The sequence below is a fragment of the Podarcis bocagei genome, assembly GCF_964188305.1.
Source record: "Podarcis bocagei genome assembly, chromosome: 10".
NCBI classification, from domain to species: domain Eukaryota; kingdom Metazoa; phylum Chordata; class Lepidosauria; order Squamata; family Lacertidae; genus Podarcis; species Podarcis bocagei.
In genome coordinates, this window is record NC_138135.1 from 41,877,006 (window position 1) to 41,904,342 (window position 27,337).

At 40.4% G+C, this 27,337-nt stretch overlaps 1 protein-coding gene across 1 annotated transcript; it reads right to left on the bottom strand.

Moving 5' to 3' along the window:
- Window positions 1-12,505: 12,505 nt before the first annotated feature.
- NTS (neurotensin) lies at window positions 12,506-26,790 on the bottom strand. The gene is made up of 4 exons (XM_081211930.1): window positions 26,468-26,790; window positions 21,521-21,582; window positions 14,306-14,530; window positions 12,506-12,870 (listed from the first exon to the last, which is right to left on the bottom strand). The coding sequence occupies exons 1-4, from the start codon at window positions 26,535-26,537 to the stop codon at window positions 12,724-12,726; spliced, it is 504 nt and encodes a 167-aa protein (XP_081068056.1). The 5' UTR covers window positions 26,538-26,790; the 3' UTR covers window positions 12,506-12,723.
- Window positions 26,791-27,337: the final 547 nt, after the last annotated feature.

Consider the following 27,337-nt stretch of genomic DNA (forward strand, 5'->3'; position numbering starts at 1 on the left):
CAATTTAAAAAATAAATCACTCATTGATTGATTTAAATTTCTAGACCAGACAACCAAGGTACCCTGGGCAGTTTACAAATTAGCAGTGAAACACACAAATGCAATTAAATAAAACAATCACAACATAAATTCCTTAAAGACTCAGAGCCCAGCATAAAGTAAAACAACACAGCTTTTTTAAAAAACAAAACAAAACACCAAAACAAACAAGCAGCATGAAATTAGTGTTGATAATAGCTTGAGAACCAGGAATGGGGGCGGGGAATTAATGTCAAGATCTAAAATGCACATAAAAATATGACCAGAATTAAAGACTTGGAAGAATACAAAGTTTGCAGAATTCTCGCCAATTATTCTCTGCTTGTTTCCTTCTTTTGGTGGTGGCCAGTGCCCCATTACCCACTACTGTACCTTGGAATGATGCAAGATATTGAACATTGTGGTGGCAGTAAAATGGTGGTCAGGGAAACTTTTTAACAGCATCCCAACTTGTTGTAGAATTCACTCTAGAACCTCAGTATTTTACTGAGGGGGGATTAGACAAATACATGGGGAATTAAGTTATCAATGGCGGCTAGTCACAATGGCTGTTTGCTGCCTCCAACAGAAGAAGGTGTAGGCCACGGAATTACTGGTTTCTGAGGAGCATGAGTGAGGAAGAGTGCTGATGCACTCAGATCCTGTTCAGAAGCTTCCCTTAGGCATCTGCGTTTTCATTGTGAGAGCAGGATGCTGAACAAGATGGGCCTTTGGCCTGATCCAGCAGCTCTTCTATGTTCTTTTTACATTTTCTTCATTGCATGGCAAATCTAGACCAGGTCTTAGGAAAAGGGGCTGAAAAAATATGGATTATATATGTCTGTCAGTAAATGAAGAAGTAACAGGGACTGAATCTACATGCAAAGTACATATCTACAACTATGGCTGCTCCTCCCTAACCTATGTGCTAATCTTCCATTCTTTACTGTAACTGTGAAACAAGGAACAGCAGGGACAGCTAAAACAATTAGTAAAATTGTTTGACATCTTAAGTAACTGTTTATTTGTTTTCTGTTTGTTGTGAAACAGAGCCGTCCTTCCATATGGCACAGAGATCTGTCTTGAAAAGTGTGATTTTGCAGCTTCCATGGTGATAAAGTGTCTACACACACACACACACACACACACACACACACGACCTCTCCTTTTTAAAACTCTCATTTCATGATATCAGAGTCCAACACAGTTCCATTTCTCCTTTAGACCAGATAAGAGCAAGAAAAATATTTACATCTTCATTTATGTCTTCAGTTTCCATATAGATTTGGGGTGTCATTGTCTTCCCCTCTTCCTCTTTGTTCTTGATCATGACTGTTATTTTTTAAAAAAAGGTTCAGAGAGCCATAGACAAATCAGCATTTATCTCAAAGATTACAAAGACAGGGTCGGATTCTTTGGGTGTCTGTGAAATAATGCATAGCACTGGCTCTATTAACATGACATACGGTACACATGGATACGAACATGTATTCCCATTGCCTACTCCAGTATATGCCAGTGATTGAAAATATCTAAAGGGAACATATGCACACACACACCACTAAAATATAATCTGGATGTGATCATGCATGTCATCACATCAAGGCACTTTCCCCAATATTGTATCTACAGGAATGCATTGCTGTGCTTGACAGTTAAGTGCATGGAAGGAGTGGGGGAAATGTTTTCATCTGAAGACCACATTCCCTCATCAGCAAACCTTCATGCTGTTGGTGGGCAGGACAAGAGGCAAAGGTATGTGAGGTCAAAGAGGCAACAACAAATGGGCAGATCAATGGATGCAACTCTCACCTTCATTCAGTAGGCTATCCTTTAGCACACAAGTCAGAGGGTTCTGCAACCCTCACTCACATCAAAGCAGGAGTCATCATGACAGCTCAAATACCAATCCCCTGTCTGACAAAAAGCACTTGATGAGGCAGTAAACAGGGCTGGTGAGGACTGTAGTCTAGGGAGAATTCTGGGGGTAAAATAGAGAAGCCTGGACTTGGCTCCAGGACCTGAGGTTCCCAACCCACAATGTATGGGGTCACAACCTAAGCAATGGAGGGGCAGACTTCGGCAATCTTTCCTAATATGGTGCCCTGACCAAGTCCAAATTTTGGTGCCCCCAAATGGATCTTCTCACTTATGGATCTACTCAATTTTGCACCGCTTTAGTTTGGCACCCTGTGGCCATACCACCCTAAATCCGGTGCTGAGCAATGGAAGATGCTTGAACCAGCCTTAGGATGATAATGATGATGACGACGACACATCAGTTCCACTTCTGAGAATCTAGGAAATGTGGAATTAAGAACACATTCCTAATCCTTAGACAGAATCCTTATGCAAATGTATTAAAAAGCTAAGCTTTCACTGGAAGAAAATATATGCCCTAATTTGACCCAAGGCTCATTGCTATTCAGTTCTAGTGGTTCTGGCAGTAACTCCATAGTAAAAGAACTCAATTCTACATGGAGTTGGGGATGCTCTACCCATTAACACATTTAAGCAGGCCTTCAAAATCTATATTTTAGTTGCTGCTTTTAATGGCTACTTTGTGCTATATCTGGGTTTTGTTTTAGTTTCGTTTGTTTGCATGGTTATGTTCGTTCATGCTGGTTTTTGTAAAGTTTTGCACTATAAAGAAATGTCTGTTTCTAACTTGATTTTAAAGTTGTATTATGGTTCTATTTTGTAAAATCACGTTGGGAAGCATTTTGTTTGAAAAGTAATCTATGCCATTTTTAAAGATCAAATAAAAATAACTCTTGTGTGTGTGATGGAACTACCCAAGGGTATGTAAGAAACATCATGTTGAGAGAAATGACTGGAATTACACCCCCCCCAACATGGATAATTAGCCATCATCCCATAGATAAGGAACCTATGGTCCTCTAGATTTCCTGAACTACAATTTACATAACCCCTTATCAATTATCATATTGGCTTAGCGGGTTGAGTGTTGGAGTCTGACAATATCTGGTGGGCTACACGTTCCCCATCCTTGACTTAAGCTTTCTGTGAATGTACCAGTTAGTACCAGTCTTCACATTATTCTGGCATGAAGAACCAGCCAGTATCAAATTATCTCCCAGCAGAAAGTTTTCTTCCTCTCTCATAGCACTAGAACTTGAGGACATCCACTGAAGCTGTATGTTGGAAGATACAGGACAAAAAAAAGGAAAGTAAACCTTCATATGGCACATATTCCTCTGAACACCAGTTGCTAAGATTCACAAGTGGGGAGGATGCTATTACATTCAAAATCTGCTTGCAGGCTTCCCATGGACATTTGCATACCCTCCAACATGCTGCAGAAGAAAATCAGGTTACACATCTTTCAGGGCCCCACTCCCAAAGTTTTGTCAGCATACTGAGCACACTTGGGAACCAATCAGAAGTTGGAATGGCTTCTATAATTCTGAGGTGTCCTGGTCAAATCAGGGCAGTTGATGGGTATGCATTTGGTTGGCCACTGAGAGAACAAGATGCTGAAATAGATGGCCCTTTGGTCTGATGCAGCGTGGCTCTTATATTTTTAATTTGCCACAAGTCTACAGAAATGGAGGCTCACAAAAATATAGACCTAGAAAGGTAAATAAGCCATCAGATATTTGCCCAAAGATAGCAAGAAGTGACCCTAAGAAATCACACTATTCTTTATGCTTAATTGTTTCCATTATGGGGAATTTGCTGAAAGGTGTAGTGATTGCCAGTATAAAACAAAATGAATAAATAGCTTGTTTGCAAATGAACATATAATTCATATTCACAGAGTGCTGCTTCTTGATTTGTATTTGTATTTTCCACTGGATATTTGGAGTAGGAGTAGCACCTAGTGGCCACTTGGATTCTTGCTTGCTGCAGAAATAGTTCAGACTTTCTTTTACTTTACTTGCTGATCTTTCCTAACGTTTTGATGTGGCTGCCTTAAGTTACACAACACACTTCAAATGCCATGAATTCCCCGAATTGACATAGCACAAATTCCTGTTTTGAAGCTCTTTTTATGCTTTTCAGTTCTTGAATGCAAAATGCACAAAGGTTAACCCTGAGTACATAACACAAGCATCCAGGGTTGCTTAGCTTGCTTCCATAGTGTGGATTGATCGAAATATATGCCATCTGTGATATGAATGACCACTCTACTTCCTGCTCTGCTAACTTGAAAACTGTATGGGGCCGCTGTTGAGGATGATTCAGAATATTCAACTAGTCCAAAATACCGCAGCCAGACTACTGGCCAAGATTCCATTTAGAGCTCATCTCTCTCTCTCTCTCTCTCTCTCTCTCTCTCTCTCTCTCTCTCTCTCTCACACACACACACACACACACACACACACACACACACACATTTTAAAACAGCTGCACCCATTGCTAGTTCATTAGGAGACCCAATTCAGAGTTCTCACATTAGTGATTAAAGCCCTGAACAACTTAGGTCTCCCAAATTACTGCAAAGCTGCTTAGATGTCTACAGACCATCTGGTGGGTTATGATGTGCAGAGGGGGCTCTCATTGTAGCTCCACCATTCTCAAAGTGTGGGGAATGGTGGCCTGGTCAAAGCTTTCCTTGTGGCAGCTCCTAACTTGTGGAGTTCCATCCCCATGGGGGTTAGACTAGCATCTTTTTTGTATAGCTTTCACCATATGCTGAAGTTACACCTCTTTGCCCTGACCCTTGTTTTGTGGAAGCAACCCTTTTCTTGAAGCTGTGCTGTGCTGTTCTAGCTGGATAGTTTTACTGGATTTTTTTCCTAATTGTAACTGTTCTGTTTTTATAATTGTATATTATATCGTTGCAATCTGCCCTGGGAGCTTATGGTGAAGAAATCTAATAAATTAATTTAGAAAACAATATTAAAACAATCAAAATGGAGTACTTACTTTGAGTTTAATTGGTACTGACAGAAATTGTTAACACCAGAAGTTCAGCAGATGGCATTTTATTTGATGATATCCTACCAAAATGAGTGGACTTAAGTAATGCCCATCTTATTTACCTTACTGTAGTAAATAAAACTAAAACAAATTGAACTGTAGTTTATGGTCAACTGTAGTTTCCTTCTTTACATGCCCTATTCATTTGTGAGATGCACCATAACTGAAAAAACTGTCCCAAGAGACCTGGCAGGCTGACAACTGCACAAAAAGGAAATGTGGGGATGACCATCAACTGCACATGTACAGCAATAAATAAACATATCTGCATTGACTTAGGCAGAGAGGTTTTTTGGTAGTCTTTTTGTCATACCAGGAACTGCCAGTCATACCAGTCAGTCCTCCAAAATGGTGCTTTCTGTTTCCAGTTCAGGTGCTGGTTGCAAGGACTGAGTTTTCATCTGGTTGGCCTCTATGAAAACAGAATGCTGAACTTAATATGCCTTGTGGTCTCATCCAGCAGGAGTCCTATTATGTTTTTATGCATCCACTTCTCTCCCTCGGAGCCACAACAGTTTTATTTCGTTAAATAGTTGTTCCTAGAAATATCCACCAGATGATGCTATAACATAAAAAAATGACATGAATACAAATAAATCATTTTGTTTTGGCCTCTAAAATTTCATCTCAAAATGGAATATTCACTTAATTTTATTGGTAATCAATGTGGAAGCTTTTTTTTTTAATGCTTAGTTTCCCAATTCACATCACTATGAAACTGAGTATATTCATTTCTACAAAGAACTGCTGCCCTGAGTGATTAGAGTTCCCTAAAATATGAGGTACAATGTCATAAGAACATAACTACTGTGTACACACCATACCTTTAAAACACATTTAAAACAGATTTTCCAAAGAATCATGGGACCTGTAGAGTGCTCAGAAAAGTAGTTCTGTGAGGGGTAAAGTTCTCATAGTTATGTGCAGTGATGCTGTGCCGTGCCTTTGAAGTGCACAAAACTCTATTTAGATACATTTTGCTGTTTTCTTTTGCTCATCTTTCATTCTGTCCCACGGTTTTGATGGGTACGAATATTTATGACAAGGTGAAATTTAGTCATTGACTCACAGGACTCACTCAAGCATAGCTGAACCACGTCTGGACAAAAGAGAACAAATTGGACTTTCCTGGGCACAGTAAGCATAGCTTTCTGTAGGGAAATAGTTCAGATGAGCTTTACTGCCTGGTGTGTCGTCACTTATACTGGTCCTCAGAATGGCCCACGGAAGATGTTGATTAAATCCCGTTATCTGCAAAATGATTTGTCACGGCTAAAACAAATCAGTTGCATTTCCCATCTCTGCTCATTTAGAAATGGAGATATGTTTTTCAAAGTTTGAGAGAGGGCCATAACTCAGTGGTAGAGTATTGACTTTGCTTGCCAAAGATCAATCCCTGGCACCTCCAGATAGGGCTGTGCGAAAACCCTGCCTGAAACCCTGAAATGCCTCTGCCAGTCAGTGTAGACAATATTGAGCTAGATGAACCAAGCATATGGAAGTTCCCTAAGTTCCCACCCTTGGCATTTCCTGGTAGAGCTGGGAATATCCTTGTTCGGATCGCTGGAGAACCGTTGTCAATCAGTGTTGTCAATGATGGAGATAGATGGTCTAACTCAGTTTTGACCCAAAGTCTTGGGATCTTCAGAAGTTAGGTAAGAAATTCATTCTCATGAGACCTTGCTCTGCACTTAGCCTATTTTATCTTACCTCAAGGGGTCATAATTTATTTTATCATGCAGTGGGTGTCCCACACTGCAGCAATCCTTAGGAGAACAGCATCTTCCATAGTTCCTGGGCTTTGTACCCTGATGCACTTTGCCTAACCCATCACAATAAGGGAGCAAATGGGATGGAAAGAGGAAATCCTTCTCACCTCTCTGTTCTCCATCTTCTATTGTGACTCCTTCTACTTGCAAAATAAGCCAATGGAAGAGGAGAGCATGTGGGGAGGGGGGCAGAATAAAGCTTTTCCAGGTAATTCCAGCTAGTGGGGACTTGTGGGTGGAAACCTGGAATTCATCTCCAGTTTTAATTTTAATTATAGCTGAAGAAGAATTTTAGAGCTTGTGAAATTCACTTTTCCTTGAGGTGGGCTTTTATGATCTCCCAGCTAACCAGTCCTTCCTGATTGGACCCCAGTTCTGATTGAAAATATATCCAATCAGACCTGGAGTCCAATCAGGAAGAAATCTTTAGCCCATAAGGGAAAGTACTGAAAATCTAGTGGCTAGCCAAACATATACAGTGCTACCTCAGGTTAAGTACTTAATTTGTTCTGGAGGTCCGTTCTTAACCTGAAACTGTTCTTAACCTGAAGCACCACTTTAGCTAATGGGGCCTCCTGCTGCCGCCGCGCTGCCGGAGCATGATTTCTGTTCTCATCCTGAAGCAAAGTTCTTAACCTGAAGTACTATTTCTGGGTTAGTGGAGTCCGTAACCTGAAGCGTATGTAACCTGAAGCGTATATAACCCGAGGTACCACTGTACGTATAGGCAACCCAGGTTTTCAGAATGCATGCCAGCTTTGACATAAACACTCTTAAGTGTTGAGTTTTTATTTAGAGTTAGACTGACAGAAGAAGTAAGAACAATTCACACACCCCACATTACTCTGGTCGAAAGTAGAAAATTCCTCTAAAGTAGTCACAGAACATTTAAAACTGAGTGACATTTAAATGATAGAATTTGGGTCTTCTGTTATCAAGTGACAGACGCCGATTCACAAAGGAAATGAAATAAGCTCACCTACCCTGTAACACACTGTTTATAATAGCTTTTTTAGGGCTTTGTAATAAAGTTGTGGTTGATTTAAATTCCATAGCATTGCATCTTCAGTCTGTCTTCCTCTCAGCTCTGTTCTGCAAATGATGCATCTCATGGCGAAAGTTGACTTGGTAACATTTTGACCTCCCTCTCTCATTCTATTATAATTCAGAGAGAATGGTGGATAGTAGGTTCAGGACAGGCAAAAGTAAGTGACTCTTCACACACTATTATTAACTTACAAAATTCATTAGTACAAGATGTGATGATATTCACCAACTTGGATAGCTTTTAAGAGGATTAGAGATCCATAGAGGATGGGTCTGTGAGGTTACTCACTGCTTTCTGTTCAGTGTAAGGGTTTGGTTTGAGCTTCAACATGTGCTCACAGAACTGTAAAGTCCTCTATCATTTACTGAGGGGGGGGGGGGGACTAATAGAACTACAGCAAAAGATACTGAGGCATAGTAGAACTCTGACCAGAGGGAGTAAATTTCCCTATGAAAATCAGAAGAGTGAAAGTGCAGTGTTAAATTGTTGCCTGCTGAGATGTAAATTTATTCTAAGCAAGCAGCTCAGAGGCAAGTCAGGGAGTTGTTTTGATTTTGGCTGCATACAACACCATACATTTAAAAATATTTAAAGCACACAACCTCCCCCCCCAAAAAAAAAATAATAAAAAAATTCCAGGAATATTAATTTCTTAAGTGTCCTAGGAATTGTAGCTCTGTGAATTTTACAAGAGTCATTGGGGGATAAGGTGTTTTAAACATACTATAGGCTGCATAGAACAGTACTTTTGTCTTGTCAGGATTCAACCTCAATCCATTAGCCGCCATCCATCCTCCAACTGCCTCTAGGCACTCACACAGGACTTTACTGCCTTCACTGGTTCTGATTTAAAAGATAGGTAGAGCTGGGTATCATCCGCATATTGGTGGACACTCAGCCCAAACTCCCTGATGATGTCACCCAGTGGCTTCATGTAGATGTTAAAAATCATGAGGGAGAGGACGGAACCCTGAGGCACCCCACAAGTGAGGGCCCAGGGGTCTGAACACTCATCCTCCACCACCACTTTCTGGACATGGCCCAGGAGGAAGGAGCGGAACGACTGTATAACAGTGCCCCCAGCTCCCAGCTCCTCTAGACGGTCCAGAAGGATGTTATGGTCGATTGTATCAAAAGCCGCTGAGAGATCCAGCAAAACTAGGAAATAGCTCTCACTTTTGTCCCTAGCCAGCCAGAGATCATCAGTCCCATGATGAGGCCTGAATTGGAAGGGATCCAAATGGTCCACATCCTCCAGGCATGCCTGGAGCTGTTCAGCAACCACCCACTCAATCACCTTGCCCAAGAATGGAAGATTTGAGACTGGGCAATAGTTGGCCATACTGGCTGGGTGTAAAGTTTTTTTTTAAGAAGTGGTTTAATGACCGCCTCTTTCAGCAGGTCTGGGAACACTCCCTCACAGTGGGAAGCATTCACCACCCCGCAGGACCCATCGCCCAGCTCTTCCTGGCTTGCTTTTATTAGCCAGGATGGGCAAGGATCAAGGAGACAGTTGGTTTCACGCATCCAAGCAGCCTGTCCACATCCTCGGGGGTAACGGATTGAAATTGATTCCATGCAACTCGACCAGACAGGGCTCTAGCACTCTCCCGTCCCGGCCCTGCTCCCACGGTGGTGTCTACCTCCTTCCAAATCTGAGTGACTTTATCTGCAAAAAAAAAAAATTGCAAAATTGTTGCAGGAGATCTTGGGATCTTTACAATGCCCCAATGGTAAAGGTGGTTCTGTTAAATTTACCCTGATGTGCCCCTGTTCCCCCAGCTGGGGGACTGGGAGGGATACATGCCCACAGCCTAAGCCAAGGTCTTCCTACATTCGGAAGTTTAATAAAGTTGTGGCCTAATTTTAATTCCATAACACGTCAGAGTGTTTATTCCTTTCTTATGATTCCTGGGGGCTGGGGCTGTCATGGCTTGGTCACGCAATATCAAACTAAAATCTTGGTTTTATTGGTGGAAGTCATTAAGATGTCATGTACCTTCTATTTCGTATTTTATATGCCTGCTCAAAACTCTTCTATTCTCCCATGCCTCAGCAGGTAACTAAAAATACATATTTCCACGACAGTAAATTGCTTTCTTATCTTAACCTTTTATATTGTTGTATTGTGTGGTTTTATGTATTATTTGTGATTATTTGATATTTATTTATGAAATAATGGCATATGCTTTTTTGTAAATAAAATAAATATTGCAGTGTCTCTTGACAATCCTAATCTTAAAGCTCCTATGCTTATGATATCCTACCAGCATGAAATAAGAAAGGAACTCACAGACCAATTGTGAAGGCTTTGGTAGCATTGCGATATTACATCTTCCTTCTTTCCAGTCCAATTCCCAATGGACTTCATTTTATCTCTCACTTTCAGTGGGCATGTATGTAACACAAGCATCCATTCACTCTTGTATCCATCATCATTTCTACTTGCTGCTTCCCTGTGCCACTGGGATTTCCTTTACGTTATCTACCATTTGTTTTCTGCCTAGATTGTTTCACTGGCTTTCCAACCTTTTTGGAACCTTCAGAACCTGCACTAATAAGGGCTAGTGATGGGGTAAATTTGTAGGGAGGGTATTCAAAATACAAAGACCTGCAGTTCAAAAAGTCTTATCATATTTTGAGCTGGGAAGGGCTCATGGAAGGAGTGAGAACCTGTGACCTTCCAGATGGTGGTGGGCTCCAGCTCTCATCAGCCCCAGTCAACATGGCCAGTTAATATGGAAAGACCTGCAGTTCAAAAAGTCTTATCATATTTTGAGCTGGGAAGGGCTCATGGAAGGAGTGAGAACCTGTGACCTTCCAGATGGTGGTGGGCTCCAGCTCTCATCAGCCCCAGTCAACATGGCCAGTTAAGATGGGAGTGGTAGTCTAGCAGGACCATTGATTCCCCATCTCTCATTCATAGCTTGGTGAAAATAATGTGTTTTTCACGAAGAAATTCCCAGGTTCCAGTGCTGGTATCTCCACTTGAAAGGCAGCAGATGGTGAGAGGAACCACAGCCTGAGAACATGCAGAGCTGTTATCAGTCCGATACTGATGCTTTGATTGATCAGTGTGGTATTAAAAGTGCTTACTTTATCTTGGCATATGGTCTGGTGATAGTTCTGCTTTCAGGAAGTCTAAGTATAATCCAATTTTAGTGAATGTATGAGTCTCATTAGGTTTTTGAAAACATTTTAGCACCTTTCATTTGCTTAAAATGTGTTTTTATATTTAAAAAAATTACATTATCAGTATGAAATTTGTATTCTATATCCTCTGTGAGGGTAGGTTAAGCTGAATGATAGCAACTGGTTCGACGATACCTAATGAGCTTAAAGACTGAGTAAGGATTTGCCCTTGAGTTCCCCCACATTAATGAACCTTTATACTCTTCCCACTTTGCAGGAAGTTTCACATCCAGTTTCACTCTTCTTTCACTTCATGAAGTGAATATTCACTTCATGCCTGATGAAGAGTTCTCTATAACTTAAAATCATATCCTATCATATCCTAGCCATACGAGTTCAGTAAAATGGAGCACCTGAAGCACTTTATAACCTATCCTATCAATTTCCATATCAAAGCAATCAGTGTAGCTTCCAGTTAAGAAATCAAGCCCAGCCCCATACTTTTTGCTCTCCAAACCAGTTGACAATATTTCATTTCCAAACTGTGTCCATTGGGTTCTAGTGCATAGGAGATAGTGATCCTAAGACAGTTAAGTGCTCCTTATAAATTCACAGTACAATCCAAGGCATGTCATTGCAGAAGTAAGTCACACTGAGTTCAATGGCACTTACTCCAAAGTGGGGCTGGGGAAGAAAATTCAATTCAGTTCTAATTGAAGGCCAAATCTATCAGAGTGAGTCCACACTTTCTGAAACAATATGAGAACAAAAGCACAGCTATCCTTTGAAATGTGCATGTATCTGAATTATGAGATGCAGTTCTCTGACCAAATAATATTTCTCTAAGGTATATATTAGGGGAAAGTGTGCCTAAAGATGAGGCTATTTGTGAAAATATCGTACAAAATGCATTATATTAGGATAAATTACTTACAACACTGTGTACGTTAGTTAGAACTGCATACATACATTTCTGAGACATTCATACAAAAAATGCTGATAAAATTTCATGAGGATTTTTTTAGAGACAGAAAATGGAAATTGGTGCAGAAATGTGGAGAACTGAATTTTAGATTGGGGAAAAAATGAGAAATGGATAGAACTGAAATTGACAGCTATTTCTGTCTCTGCCCCCAAGAAAACGAGTAAAGGATTGGAGCTTTAATTGTGTCATAAAGACTCCAATCCTTTGCATCCAGCCCCAATGGATAGAAGGGGATTTACTTCTGAACATAGGATTGTGCTGTCAATCCCCCTGATTTGTCTGGGGTTTAAGGTGTATATAATTTCTATGGGCTTTGTCCTTCATTTTCTGAATCAGTTTGAGCTAGAATGGACGATAAAAATGCATTTGGGTGTTATGAATTTATTAATAAGCATTCTATAGTAACTGATGGAATAACTCATCATCATGAATGTCAAAATGTTTTATATTGCAATTTACTTGTGTAATAACTATGGATAATTCAACATGGCTTGAATTATGAAATATCCTTGAAAGGCTTTATACAACTATGCTCTTCTACTTGCTGAAAGGATTGTGTATCACAGAGTAAACAATGTTGCCAACTCTTCAAAATTCTCAGTGGTGTACAATGCATAATGCTTAGAAACTAGATTTATTTTCAAATGTATTATTCCAATGAATTTTAAGTAGGAAAAAATCACAACCAAGAAACAACAGTGGCAAGAAAGACACAGTCACTTTCCATAATCTATTTTCCACACAAATAAGATTTAAGGTTGAAATAAGGTAACCATAAAGCACAGTTACTTAGAAACTAAATAAACACTACTTTAACTGCTGAGTCAGTAATATGAACTCCTCTTCAGTATGTATGGTCGTCGGGCTTTGTTGACGTGCAGTTGCCGTTTCAGAATGTAAGGAGTTTTCCTCTTCATCAGATCTTTATCTTGGCTTGCATTTTCAGGGTCATAAACATCTTGCTGAAGTAACTGTTGGTAATAACAAGATAATATGGAATCATTGGTTTCCTATGGATTTTTGGTGAGAGGAGCACATCTGAATCATATCTATCTATCTATCATCTATCTATCTATCATCTATCTATCATCTATCATCTATGCTGCCTAAAGTTAATACCGTGTAATATGAGCTAATCAATTACTATAGAATTGTCAACATGAGTGAACAATTACACTAGCTTTCCCCAACAACTCCCATTAGCCAATAGGGATCCCCCCCCAACTCCAACTGGAGAAATCATTTGAAATATTTAAGAAAATATTTTAGTTTCCTGTTAATTGTGTTGTTTCGAATGTATAATTTATATCTGACTTACTTCCAATATTTGAATCTTTTATTCTGGATTGTTTTATTTGATGTTTTAATGTCTTGTAAACTGCTTTGAGATTCCCTCCCCCCTTAAAAATAGAAAGCTGTATAGAAGTGAAATGAATAATAATAAAATAATATCCTTCGTGTCCTAAGGATCAGAAAAGTATTGCATGCAGAAATAAAGACTGACTGGATGTTACCTGCACTCCCTCTCCTTTTGAACTCTTTCCATCTATTTCTAGATGTATGGGAACTAGTTGGGGATTTGCAGTAGTCAAGGAGATGGGACTTCATACTTTTTAATGCCTTGTCTTTTAAAGTATTACTTAGCATACTGTGCTTCAGAAGTCAGACTCTGAGGTTTAAGGGCAAGACTGGGTCCAATACAATTTCCTTCATCATTTAGGAATAAATCTATGACATTCCTAATCAAGGAATAAAAATACCAGCCTGAAGACCTGTTAAACTATGGGCGGTCTTCATTCAATACCTTGCTAACTGGAAAAGAATAATAATACCTTTATTGTCATTATACAACCTGTGTACAATGAAATTAAACGAGCCTCACCCAGAAAACATTCAATCTCTTATCGAACAACGCACCACCTCGCTAGTCAATTTCACTATGTTATTTTTCGTTCAACAGCCTAACAGTCCACAGATAGAAGCTATTTTTTAGCCTGTTGGTACGGCTGATTATACTTCTATATCTCCTGCCCAAGGGTAGAAGATTAAAGAGGTGATGGCTGGGGTGTGAGTCATCCCTGAGAATTTTTCTCACTCTCCTAAGGCAACAATCCCTTGCGATGTCATCTAGCGGACTCAGGGGACAGCCCATGATACCATGTGCTTTATTCACCACCCTCTGTAGAGACTTTCTGTCTGTGGCTGTCAGGCCAGCATACCACACTGTGATACAATATGAAAGGACACTTTCTATTGTGGACCGGTAAAAGGAGTTCATCAGTTGTTGTTTAACATTAAAAAACACACAAATGATTTCATCTGTGCACTGTATGAATAAAAATGTTTTTTCATAGTAATATGATCAAAGTAAAGCAAAACTTGGGTTTCCAGCATGATTTGACTTACCTCCCAGTGCTGAAAGGTTCTGCTGTGGCAGACTTTCTGAAGCTGGTACAACGTCAACAATGCTTCCAAACTAGAGCCATCAAGAGTAGAGGGAAACTGTCTTCTTGACAGGAGGTCTTCTTCTTCAACATCACCCACATCCTCTTCCTGGTTGTTTATGTTGCTGATGAGGTCACAGATATTTAGAAGGGTCATTTTCCACTGAGGAGGCTTCGCCTTGTTTATCTGAAAGATCAGCAGGCACAGCATGTCAGATGTTCTTGCCTGTTATCAGTAGATAGTGCCACTTGAATAACAGAATAAGGTTTTTGAATGTGCTCTCAGGCTTCCATATAGCTGTTGTTCCTGTATGCCAAGAAGTGCTTCATATGTCACAGGAGGCTGAAGGTTTAACTGTGAGGATTAGGTTTTGCCTGCTATTCTGTTCTGCCACCCACCCTGCCTATATAGCGCAGATTCAGCAGCTGTCATTCAGGCTGCAAGCTGACACAAGGTTAGAGATGCTTCTCAGCATATCAGAATTTCATTTCCCTTGATTCTGAGAGTCACAGTGATACTCACAAAGCTCTAGATCCTGGCAGCTTGTTAAGCTCACCATCTGGGCCAAAATGATGGCATGCTAGTGATAGCATACATGAAAAAAAATTATAGGGTTCATCTTCCCAACCCAGTCATGGGCAGTTAATCAAATATCTACCTCCTAGGCCTGTCCACTCCCAACTGTCATTGCTCAGTCTTTGAGTGATCTGAGCTTATGGTTGTATTCAATGCCAGTCATACTCAGAGTCAACCTATTGAAGTGAATGGATATAGATTTTCATAGGTGTAATTTGAGTAGAAATGAAATGGTTACAATCCTGTGTCCTTAACTCTTAATCATATCTTGAATATCTACATTTCTGCTGATGCTTCTTAAAAATGTTACCTGGATCCTGATAGCTCTAAGGTTGGTTTGGACATTATTTACAAAGTCTTTGTGCTTTGTAAATAGAGATGAATCCCTTAAGTAACTCAAGTAAACTTTGGCTGTTTTAATACTGGATGCATTTTATCTGGAGAACTTCTAAGTTCCATCACTTACAGATGAGCCACCTCTTCCGCTTTGCGCTTGACATTTCGATTACGGATCACCAGTTTTTCTGTTTTAGTCAGTCTCACCTTCACTGCTTACCTAAACAATGTTCCTTGCATTTAAGAATGCAAATGAGGAAAGTGTGTTAACATCAAAACACTTCACTTTTACTACACTGGGAAGGTTTTTTTGTCGGCTCATTAACACTTTGTAACTAATTTTGTTAATTAGTTTGGAAAAAAGATACAATTCTCTCTCTAGAGTACTTTCATTCTATCGAGCAATTTTCCACTATGGATGTACAGACATGAATTGTTGGCTCCAAATGCAAAACATTTCCCCAGACTTCTGCTATTTTACCAGTTAAAATAAACCTTGTTACATCTGTACTGTTGGATAAGTGACAATTCAAGAGAGCCTTAAGAGATTTTTCAAAGTGGAAAGCTTACTTCTAACATTCAGAATTTCTTTTCTTTGTACATATAAATTAGGGATGGTGTATATGTGGCCCTCTGGATGCTGCTAAGCTCTCATTATCCCTGAACTTGGGCCATGGTGGCCAGGACTGATGGGAGTTGGAATCCAACAACTTCTAGAGGACCGCAGGTTTCCCACATCTTCCTTTGTCCCTTCATTTGTAGGATGAAGGATTGAAACTTGCTAGCAGACATAAATGAGTGTGTTTTCTATATAGTATCACAAAAAGCTTGTGTTTATTTAATCTATTATTTTTGTCATCACAATATCCACAATGGAAAACTGAAATACATTATGTGATTAAATCCACATATTCAGGATTCTTTCCAAGATCCAGTAGTGCCTCTTTTAAGACAATGATCTCCTCTAAAATGATCCATGGCTTCTGACAGCCTGACTGCACCCACTCTGTGATCTACACATCCTACAAACTGAGCCTTTTCATCCCACCAATATTAAATTTATCAAAGTTTTGTTTTGAAATTGCAGTCAAGACCTCCCTGAATTTCTTTTACCCATGAAGTGACAATTTTAATTAATTAAGAAAGACATTTTGAAGCAAGGTTACTTTGGAACTGAACCTGTCCAAGCCTTGCAGGATCGTTTGACAACTTAATTACCGGGATGCAATAACAGATGGTTCCAGGAAGCAAAACAAAAAAGTGGCAAAGCCTGGTCTTCTGAAAGATTGTTTAGGATTTCATCTAAATGATATTTTTTATTGAGCATGAACATGAACAATTATTAAGGTACTCATATACATCTCTGTTTTGCAGGGGGTTTGTATCCAGTGCTTGTTCCATGCAGAACCGACAGATTGAAGTTATTGGATATGATGATAATGGATTCATTACTTTCAGTGGGCTTGCTCTATCTGCTTAGCTGGATACAACCCTGAATGCTCAGGTAAGCACTCTTAAGGCAACAGCTGCTGATTTTGATGATCCAAAGCAAGGATGGGTAACCAAAATGGTAACCAAAGGGGATGAATGAATCCCCTGTCAAGAAAGACTGCAGCATTTGTGACTTTTTAGTTCAGAGAAAAAAGCAAGCAAGAGGCAACATGAACGAAGTTTATAAAATTATGCTTGGTATGGAGAAAGTGACTAGAGGAAAGCTTTTGTCCCTCTTCCATAACACTAGAATGTGTGGAAATCCAACGAAGTTGAATGTTAGAAAATTCAGGAGAAATAAAAGCAACTACATCTTCATGCAGCGTCAGTGGCGTAGCGTGGGTTGTCAGCACCCGGGGCAAAGCAAGTAATTTGCGCCCCCTAACCCGTGGATTTGCGCCCCCTAACCCATGGATTTGCGCCCCCTAACCCTACCCCCAGATGTTGCGCCCGGTGCGGCCGGCCCCCCCTGCACCCCCACGCTATGCCACTGTGCAGCGTCTAGTCAAGCTATTGAACTCACTCCCCTAAAAGGCAGCAATGGCCACCAACTTTGATGGCATTAAAAGAGAACGAGACAAATTCGTGGACTATCAGTGGCTACTAGCCATGCTTGCTTTCTCTACCTCCACAGCTGGCAGCAACAATGCTTCCAGATACCAGTTGCTGGAAACCATGGGGCAGGAACATGCTTCTGTGGTCTTATTTTGCTCACTGGTTTCCCACAGGCAGCTGGTTGGCCACTGCGAGGACAGGTTGTGAGTCGAAGACCTGCCACCCGCATAGGATTATAATAAGAAACAAAGACACATTATTTTTGGTTAATGGGCAAAATAAGGCCACATCTTTATTGGTTACATCATGTGAGTAGTATTGGCTTAGGCATTGGATAAAACAGCAATACATGACTCCACCCCGCTCAGCAGGGAGTCATTTCAGGGTTAACAACCAGTGGGAGGAGCTTGTTGATGCAAATACAACTGGAAGCTTCCCCATGATGTCACCGGGGGTTGTTTCATGGCCCTAGCCACCAGCAGGGCATCTGACAGGATCCATGACCGCCGGATTCCTTTAATGGAATACCCAAAAGAGGAGGGGTAGATAATGGGCATGACCAATCCTCCAACACAGTACAGTGGTGCCTCGCAAGACGAAATTAATTTGTTCTGCGAGTTTTTTCGTCTTGCAAAGCAAGCCCATAGGGAAATTCGTCTTGCGAAGCAACTCAAAAAACGAAAAACTCTTTCATCTTGCGAGTTTTTCGTCTTGCGAGGCATTCGTCTTGCGAGGTACCACTGTACACATATTCCAATGCCTAACCACAAATACCAGTAAGTTGTGACAAGTTGCTATGAGGTAGGCAAAAAAACCAAGAGGCTGGTGCCAATTTGCTAAATGGATAAAAAAAGTCCTACCAGGTCCTTTGGGCAACCAAGGCAACCAACCGAAGTCCATAGCAAGGTCAATACACAGAGGAAACTGACCTAAAGGGAAGGAGGGCGGGAGATGCAAGCAGGAATAGACTGGGGACAGAGCGCTGCCACGGCTACTTAAATGCAGCTAACCCCACCCACCAGCCAGCCCTATTGGCCTGCTGAAGGGCTTTGTCGCGGCAGCGGGGCAAATCAGAAACAGGGAGCCAAATACGCCTCCCTGCTGCTGCAGGAAGCTGCTCCCACTCACAACCCCTCCCCTCTGGGAAGAGGAGAGGCCTTGCGGGATCATTGTCTTGCTCCAGCAGGCTATTCTTATGGGTTTACTGCCCTCCAGATTACTGGTCTAGAACTCCTATTGTCCTTGATCCTTGGACCTTCTTTCTACGGCTGATAGGAGTTGGAGCCCAACAACATCTGGAGGGACAAGCAGGCTCCCCATGAAAATGAATGAATGAAAAATAATGGTGCCTCCAGAAAGTAACTATTTTGTGGGAAGGATTCAGAGATTTAGGCTTGCTCAATTGAAGTGGATTGAATGGGCTATGTTGCTCAACAAAACCTTTTTAAAAAATATTAATAATAACCAAACCACTTTTTGAAGTTAGGAGAGCAAAAATGAATTGCACTGGACAGTGTGTGATGAATTAATGAGTAATGAAATGACATATGAACATCCCACACACAAAGCAGGATGAAAGCTCTGAATGGGAGACCATAATTTAACCTCTGCATATGCTTTGCACTAGCAAACCTCTGCATATGCTTTGCACTAGCAAACTGGGATGAATGCTCAATAAACACTTCATCTGAAGAAGCCCTAAAGAGAATCAGGGTGTGAAGTTTTCAAGCGTTGTGGAACAATTTGCTGAACGATGCATGCAAGAGATCTGGCTTTCAAAACAAGAGAAAAACCCTGTCCAGGGAATTGTTTCATCACAGGAGAACACAAGAATCATAGAATCATAGAGTTGGAAGAGACCACAAGGGCCATCGAGTCCAACCCCCTGCCAAGCAGGAAACACCATCAGAGCACTCCTGACATATGGTTGTCAAGCCTCTGCTTAAAGACCTCCAAAAAAGGAGACTCCACCACACTCCTTGGCAGCAAATTCCACTGTCGAACAGCTCTTACTGTCAGGAATTTAAAAAGAGAAAAAAAGAAAAAGAAATAAAGCATTCACGAAAGTGCATGCACCCTGCCAGAAATAAATTTAAGATTTCTGAATTATTTTTTTTAAATGTTCAAAATTGAGGCAGCATGGCAGTTGGATACTTTGTTGCTCAGTCCTGAGGTTTGTAGCACTCAGTTTTCTTTCATGTTTATTTCTCTTCATCCCTTTATGCTGTTCAGTTTGAGGCCATTGGATGGGTTGTGAACCTAGCCATGATAATTCATCCCAAAGGATATCACACAAACCAGAAGAAAAGGTTTGCCTCATTAATGCCATCCTCTGGTATGCTTTACCGATGTGCTATCCACGTATTTTATCAGAGTAAAAGAGGGTGGGGAATTAGGTGATTGCTATTTCAGATAGCTGTTGGTAGATTGTTAGATCCATAGTTGCCAGAGTGCCAGAGTTCAGCCCACCATCATTTATGTTCAACAGGCTTTGGAGAATTTGGCCTTCAAAAACCTGTTTGAGGTGACAGTAGGTGGTGGTGGCCCAGAGAAGGAAAAAGCATGTACATCAGAAGTAATGATGTATTTGTCATTCCACTTTCAAATATCTAAATTAAAAAGTGCCAGCAATTCCCTTTGTTATAAATCCGAAAGGGGGTTAGCTGAGTTAGTCTGCTGTAGCAAACGCAGACAAAAAGTCATGAGTCACCTTGAAGACTAGGCTTAATGACTAGAGCCACCCATGGAAGTTTATGCCACAATAAATCTGCTTGTCTTTATGGGTCCACACAACTTCAGTTTGCATTTGCATCTCTTTTTGTTGAAACCAATTTGCTCATTTTTGTGTCAGAAAGGTTCTTTGGTTGTCTCCCCTTCCCCATATATAAATATTCATGTTTTCTTTCTGTTTTATACCTTTTCCTGGCAATTTAGGGCAGCTGCTAATGCCTCTGCAACCATGTATAACTGAGCTGGGGAGCCTGTGGCCTCCAACTAATGTCAATCACAACCAACATCACCAATAATAAGACATAATGGGAGTTCTAGTCTAAAAACATTTGGAGGACCACAGGCTCCCACCTTCTATGCTTCACTTCAGTGTGAAGACTCTTTTAGCCATAGGTGAGAGTGTATATTGCCTTTTGATGCCTTTGATCACGTCTTCCAGTAAGGATTAGTCTAAATTTTCCTCCAAGGTATCACCCAGTTTAACAAAGAAAAAGTATTTTGTTGAGACATCATCCTAACAAAACACAACCCTGTGGCTCGTGTGTGTGTGTGAGAGAGAGTGAGAGTGAGAGAATCTTCCCCCCCCCCAATTATATTAGAGAACTCTTTTAGAGCAATTAGTAATAGCAGCACAAATGCTATTTCTACCAAGGCTACAAGACTGCAATCATCTGATCCAGCAAAGACAAAGGTCCTGATCATATGGATTTCAGGTGAAAGACTTGGAAAATGGTAATACTGACTATAGCTTGCCAAAATTTAGATTAAAAATTTGATTAAGTTTTCTTTTGGAGTGGGGGGGATAGCCATTTGTGTCTCAAAGATCCTGCTTTTAACCTGTGCAATAAATCTTTCGATGGCAAAGCATTAACTATTCACTTACGTTAAGGAGATATTACTTGGGTACCCTTTCTTTGGCTACCTGCCTGTCAAACCATATGTTCCACATTTTGATATGTCACCTGTGGGATCCTGAGGCCATCCATTTGAGACCAAACATGAAGGATACAATATCCTCAAAATGAAGGAACCATCATTCACTGATTTCATGCCATGGAAGTAATTTTTCTGTCAATTTGTGGTTCACTAAAAATGGATAAAACTAGCAGTTCTTGGGATGGATTTTCACTGGCTTGATATGCTAATTGCACACCTTTTCAAAATCATTATTTGATTTTATGTTACCTTAACTTTCATCAGGTATATTCTGCCCAGGAATATATCTTCCTCAAATAAATGTACAGTACCTCAGGCCATAATTCCATGCTGGCTGTTCAGTACGTGTATCAACAGTTCAGCTGAGAAAACATCAATTTTTCACTATCCCTTCACCCATACATTTTGGTTTTCTACTGTCTGAAATTGAAGAGAATTTTTGCACAATACCTTGTCTAGAATATTGTAAAACTGTGGTTTTATGATTGTATGCTAAAACAAATATGTTTGAGAATTCATGCATTCTGTGGCAAAAAAGGGGAAAAACGTTACCTTTGATGTATACATATTGGTCAATAAATCAGCTTCTAAGGCTTTCATTTCCTCTTCTGAATCTGCGAGTTAATCAGAAACATATGTTTGCTATTTCATTATAAATCACTAGCATTTCGGTTTCAACACATAGGATTTAGGAATATCCTTTAAAGGGATTTTAGGGTTAAGCACTGGCTAAAATAAATGCTTGGCAAGTGGTTTGTTCTTTAATACACATTCCCTGATTTATGTAGTCTCTCTCTCTCTGGAAAAGTGCAGCTCAGTCATGTAAGCAGCTTATTATTGGTCCACTGCAACTTTTTAGGGCTCCACCACCATTTTAAAGCTCAGACCCCATTGATTCTTTGGGATGGGGGGTAGGTTTAATGACTTAATTATTTTAAGTTCCTACTACATTTACCTAGAGGCACATCCTGAAAATATTTAAATCCAAGAGGTCAAATAGCGTTGAACCTTTTTTTTGGCAGAAAGGACACTTTTCACAATAAACATTCCATATTCAGTGAGTTTGTATGTATGGATCCACGTAACTAGAACAGTAAGAGATTTATGGTTCCAATGGGGTTTAGAGTTTTCTGCTAACATAGGTGACCGCTATACTAGCATGCTAGCAAGTCTTGAAGTTCTTTCCCCCCTTTTTCCCCAAGGGAAGGATAAGTCTGGAGGACCGATCCATGAATAAGAAGTAATTTATTTCAACACTGAATTGCAGGGGGAAATTTATTGCATTCCAAGAGAGGAAGGAGAAGAGCAACTAAGTTCATTTGGCCCCAATGCAGCTATGGTTTGCTGTGGCTAAGGCTGCAACCCTATGCACAATTATTGAGATTGAGTTTCATTGAAAGTACTGGGACTTCTCTCTAAATAAATATGAATAAGATCAAGATCACTGTGCCATTGATAGCAATAAAATTTAATCATTAACTGGTTTAAGTCATAACTAGGATTGGGGGCCAAGATATACAAACATGTATGAAGATACTTAAGGGGTATTATGTTGCCACAGGGTTTTTCCAAGGGCACCAGTAGCTGACAACAACAATGAAATGGACTTATTAAAACTAATGACTTGGTTGGAACCACCCAATAATACTTATAGTGATTTAACCTAGTAAAATTTAAACAGAATAATCTGTTGATCATATCTATTACAGTATTAAGTTCACACAATGAACACAGTATCTTCGGCATAGTGTTATTAATAGGTCTATGGTATAAATTATAAGTGGCAGACAGATGCCAACTTATAGGTGCAAGCCACATCTGCTTAAAATCAACATTTTTTTTCATCATCTCTAATGGAGCTAGATTGCAATACAAATCATATGAGAAACGATATTGCTGAAAGAATGTTGCCCAAAGTAGGCAGTTATATTGTAGTGAAGGAATCTGGACAACTTGGTGTATAATAACAAAGAACACTGGGGTAGGGAGGAGGAGGAGGAGGAGGAGGAGGAGGAGTTTGGATTTGATATCCCGCTTTATCACTACCCTAAGGAGTCTCAAAGCGGCTAACAATCTCCTTTCCCTTCCTCCCCCACAACAAACACTCTGTGAGGTGCGTGAGGCTGAGAGACTTCAGAGAAATGTGACTAGCCCAAGGTCACACAGCAGCTGCATGTGGAGGAGCGGGGAAGCGAACCCAGTTCACCAGATTACAAGTCTACCACTCTTAACCACTACATCCCACTGGCTCTCACATGTGGGTATATAGGCATGTGAGTGAATTTAAGAAATCGTATTAGTGTGCATCTTCCTGTAAGGAAAAACAATCCTTCAAAAAAAATTATGGGTGAACTGTGGAAGATCTGGGAAGATATCTATCTAGGCAAAAGTAATACTATGCGCATACAGTGGTACCTCTGGTTTCGTACTTAATCCATTCTGGAGGTCCGTTCTTGACCTGAAACTGTTCTTAACCTGAAGCACCACTTTAGCTAATGGGGCCTCCTGCTGCTGCTGTGCCACTGCCACGCGATTTCTGTTCTCATCCTGAAGCAAAGTTATTAACCCAAGGTAATATTTCTGGGCTAGCGGAGTCCGTAACCTGAAGCGTATGTAACCTGAGGTTATATCTGTATATCTCCAGAATAAGTGAAAACAACTCAGAGATGTGCACATTAGAATAACGATGCTAATGACAACTGAAAATGATAGTTACACTTGAGAACTGCTACTATAATCTGTATGAAAAGCATCCTGTTTTAATTCCATGAAATCACAATCAGATTTTGAAACTTAGAGTCACCTTCAACCTCATGTCATACTTGACATATAATGTCCTAAGGGTTAAAGAGATCAATGGTAGTAGTATTTGCTACCCTGCTGTGTTCCACTTTATTTGTTGTCCAGTTCTAACTATAAATATGTAAATCTGAGTATTCAGATTAAAAGCTCAGTGAGTTCTATGACAATCATTCAATGTTCTATGGACTGTCTATGGATATCACTGGTATGATTCTGTCAAACTTAAGGCACTGCACTGGTTTTAATGAAAGCTTTCTGGCAAGTGCTTGCACTTCCCATTGGAATCCAGTGGGATTTAAAAGTACTTATCACTAGATTATGCTTGAGATGATCAAGTACAAGGAAAGCAATGTTCTCAAATGGAAATATGGAATATTTGCATAAGTGTTCCCTTGGCTTTATAATAACAGCGGATTGCAATAGAACATTTGCAAAAGAGAAGTGCTGTGCCGTTGAAGAAAACAGCTCCTGCTGTTTTAAGTAGATCTAAATGCCACTTTTCTACAACAACTTTCTTAACACTTAACTGGTAACAGAGAATTTATTTTAAAAAATTAAAAAGTTGAGAAAGCTCTGTTTCTGACACTGGGATGAGAACAGTTTATATCAAAGTATCCATGTTATCAATTGGGCTATTATAGTACCCAATATCTGTAAAGCCCTTAAACAATGGTTTATGTACTTTTAACATTTCTTTTGGTAGGAAAATGCAATATACTGATAAAAAGGGAGATAAAAACTGATTTTAAAAAGGGAGAGAGCTGTTAGGTGCTCCCCTAAACACTGTTTTTGAAAGTAAGATTCATTGGGTTCAGCATGACACAAAAATTGAAGTGCTGTTTAACTTTAAACCTCACTGATTTAAAAAAAGAATTCCTTCACTGTAACTGCACTGGATTCTGGGTTGCTACTTCACTACATCCACATAAAGATACAAAGGTTTAAGGCATAAGCATTTTAAATGAGATTGGGAATACTTTTGCTCTAGTCTTGAACCATGTATCATAGAGTTTTGAACTCTACATGAAGCAGCTGAACACAAAATACATCTTTACTCCATGAAATATTTCATGAATAGTCATGAAACACATGTACATTTGATTTGAACTTGGTTTACCCTAGTTTATATCTCTCTGTGTATCATAGGAATATCAGACTATTTTGCATTATGCACACTGCAGCTTTTTTCATTATGGGAAATGATATTCCAAAGTACAAGTTACTAAAAGATAATTCTTGGAAGGTGAGGAGAGTTTATTTAAAGCAGTATATTTGCATTAAATATCCCTATGTTTTCTTTATTTCTTTATGGTGATCTGCTGCTACATTTATTTAAACCCGCATTTTCATTGAGAAAAGTTATTTCTGATCCTTTAAATTCATGTGAAATCAACCATGTCATTGATGAGTTTCAGCTATGGACAGACTGGAAAGATGCAGTTTGCCCTTTCAGGAAATCTTGCCCAAAGTTTCAGAAAGAACCTTCTCTTTTACCTTGCAGCCATTCCTCACCTTATGAGCCAAATCAAGTAATCATACATTCTTATCCTATTCAGGGTGCTTTCAGATAGGAGTTGATTATGGGTGGGTGTGCCCTGGGTATGCATGCTTTTCACAGCATCCATAAGATGTCAAGGCATCAAAATGCCAGCCCAATTCGACCTCCACCTCACTTAATCAAGATTTGCTTTTTCTGGGGAAAATGCAGGGAACTCAGTTCTGGCACCTCTAAGGTGGGTGCCATTGCCATTCTAAGAGAACGAGGGAGGTTTTCATAGTGAACCACTTTTTCAAGAAAAATAGCACTGTGTGTGTGTGTGCACACATATATGTGCACCTCCTGTTGACAATAACCCTTTTATATTTGAACAACCCATTAACAATATTAAGTGCCCATCTGAAAGCACCCTCGTTCTCACAACAGCCTATGAGATAGATTACTTTCCTCATTATATTTTACCAAAAAAGAACTGAATTACAGGTTAAAAAGGTGACTTGCCCTAAAACTAGCCAGCAAACTTATAGTAGACCTGAGGACCAGAGCCCAGTTGCCTGTCTTCAAAATTGATCTATTGTTTGTTTCGTATTAAAGGGTCTTCTTTCAGTTTTGATCTAGAATCACCTTCTTTCTCCATGTGTAGAACTGAGCGCACGGCAAGCCTATCCAAGCCTGGATTAAGCCATAGGAATTTTTCAGTCGGTTTCAGGTGTGGTTCATCAGTTTTCAGAGTCCTAGAATGAATCTTCCTCGATGGGAAGATAGCTTATAGTGAAGATATCAAGGGAAGATATCAAGATAGCTTATAGTGAACTATTTTGGTACATTTGGTCCGTTTTTTTAGCAGATGCAGAGAGGAAAAGCGCGCGCGCGTTGGCAATCACACGCACACGCTCCCTTGAAAGTTGTATGTTAGTCTTGCGCGCACACGCACACTGCAATAAATCTCCGAGTTTAGACACCTCCTGAGAGAGGCTCCACCACAGCATCCGCCCTGCTGAGCGCCCAATCTTTGAAACTGGCCAAGTATTTCGCGGTTGACTAGGCATTTCGCAACGCACACTCCCCTGCATGCGGCTTTCCCATCTTAGCATAAAATCGCCCCGCGTCCTCCTCCTCGCCAGAGAGGGAGACAAGCCCGAAAAGAGGCGCCCCTTGCCGTTCGCCCTGCAGAGAGAGGCTTCAGTAACGGGACTTACCTGAACACAGGCTCCAGGAGGCGAGCGCCAGGAGCATCGCGCACACTAGCTGCATCCTCAGTTTTGCCATGCTTCTTTCCCTCTAGAAAGTAAAGTCCGTACAAAGAAAGGACAAGCTGTGTGAGCGAGAGAGGGAGACACACACGCGGAGAGAGGGAGGGAAACGCACGGAAAAGAGAGAAAGAGAGAGAGCGAGAGAGAGAGTTGAGAGGTCTTTCGGCTTTCCTACTGCCTTGAGCTGATTTCAGAAGGTCTGGACCATAACGGTAGCTCTGGGTCATTCCCTAAGTATATAAGCGAGGGGGCTGATGTCATAAACGCACAACAGCCACTGTCTAATGAAACACCCACCCACCCACTCGCCCGCTCCTCCTTCCTCGCCTCCCTCCCCTTCTCCGGAGTGAAACTGACGCGCTTCGTTAATTGCGCTCCGCGCTTCTTGACGCAGAGAGAGGGAGAGGGACACCGGGAGGTGCGATAAGTGGAACAACAATAACAAGAAAGTCGAACTGTGATGCATATGTCCTATGCAACTTAGACGATATAAGTAGTGACACAGTTATCCGGTAGGTATGATGTACCAGCATCATTATTCCAAATAATAATAATAATAATAATAATAATAATAATAATAATAATAATAATAATAATAATAATAATAATAATAATATTGTGCCGCATTGGGAATTGGATCATTGAACCTAAGAACATGAGAAGAGCCTCCTGGATCAAGCCAATGACCCTTCTAGTCCAGGAAACTGTTCACACAGTGGCCGGCCAGTTGCCTGTGGGGATCCAATAATAATAATAATAATATTGTGCCACATTGGGAATTGGATCATTGAACCTAAGAACATGAGAAGAGCCTCC

What these genes read in the sequence shown, in the direction of transcription:
- NTS (XM_081211930.1), bottom strand. Translation starts at nt 26,537, where the DNA reads ATGGCAAAACTGAGGATGCAGCTAGTGTGCGCGATGCTCCTGGCGCTC. An exon ending in CTCCTGGAGCCTGTGTTCAG is followed by an intron (nt 21,583 to 26,467) that starts GTAAGTCCCGTT and finishes ATTAACTCGCAG; the next exon opens with ATTCAGAAGAGGAAATGAAA. An exon ending in CCAATATGTATACATCAAAG is followed by an intron (nt 14,531 to 21,520) that starts GTAACGTTTTTC and finishes CTGATCTTTCAG; the next exon opens with ATAAACAAGGCGAAGCCTCC.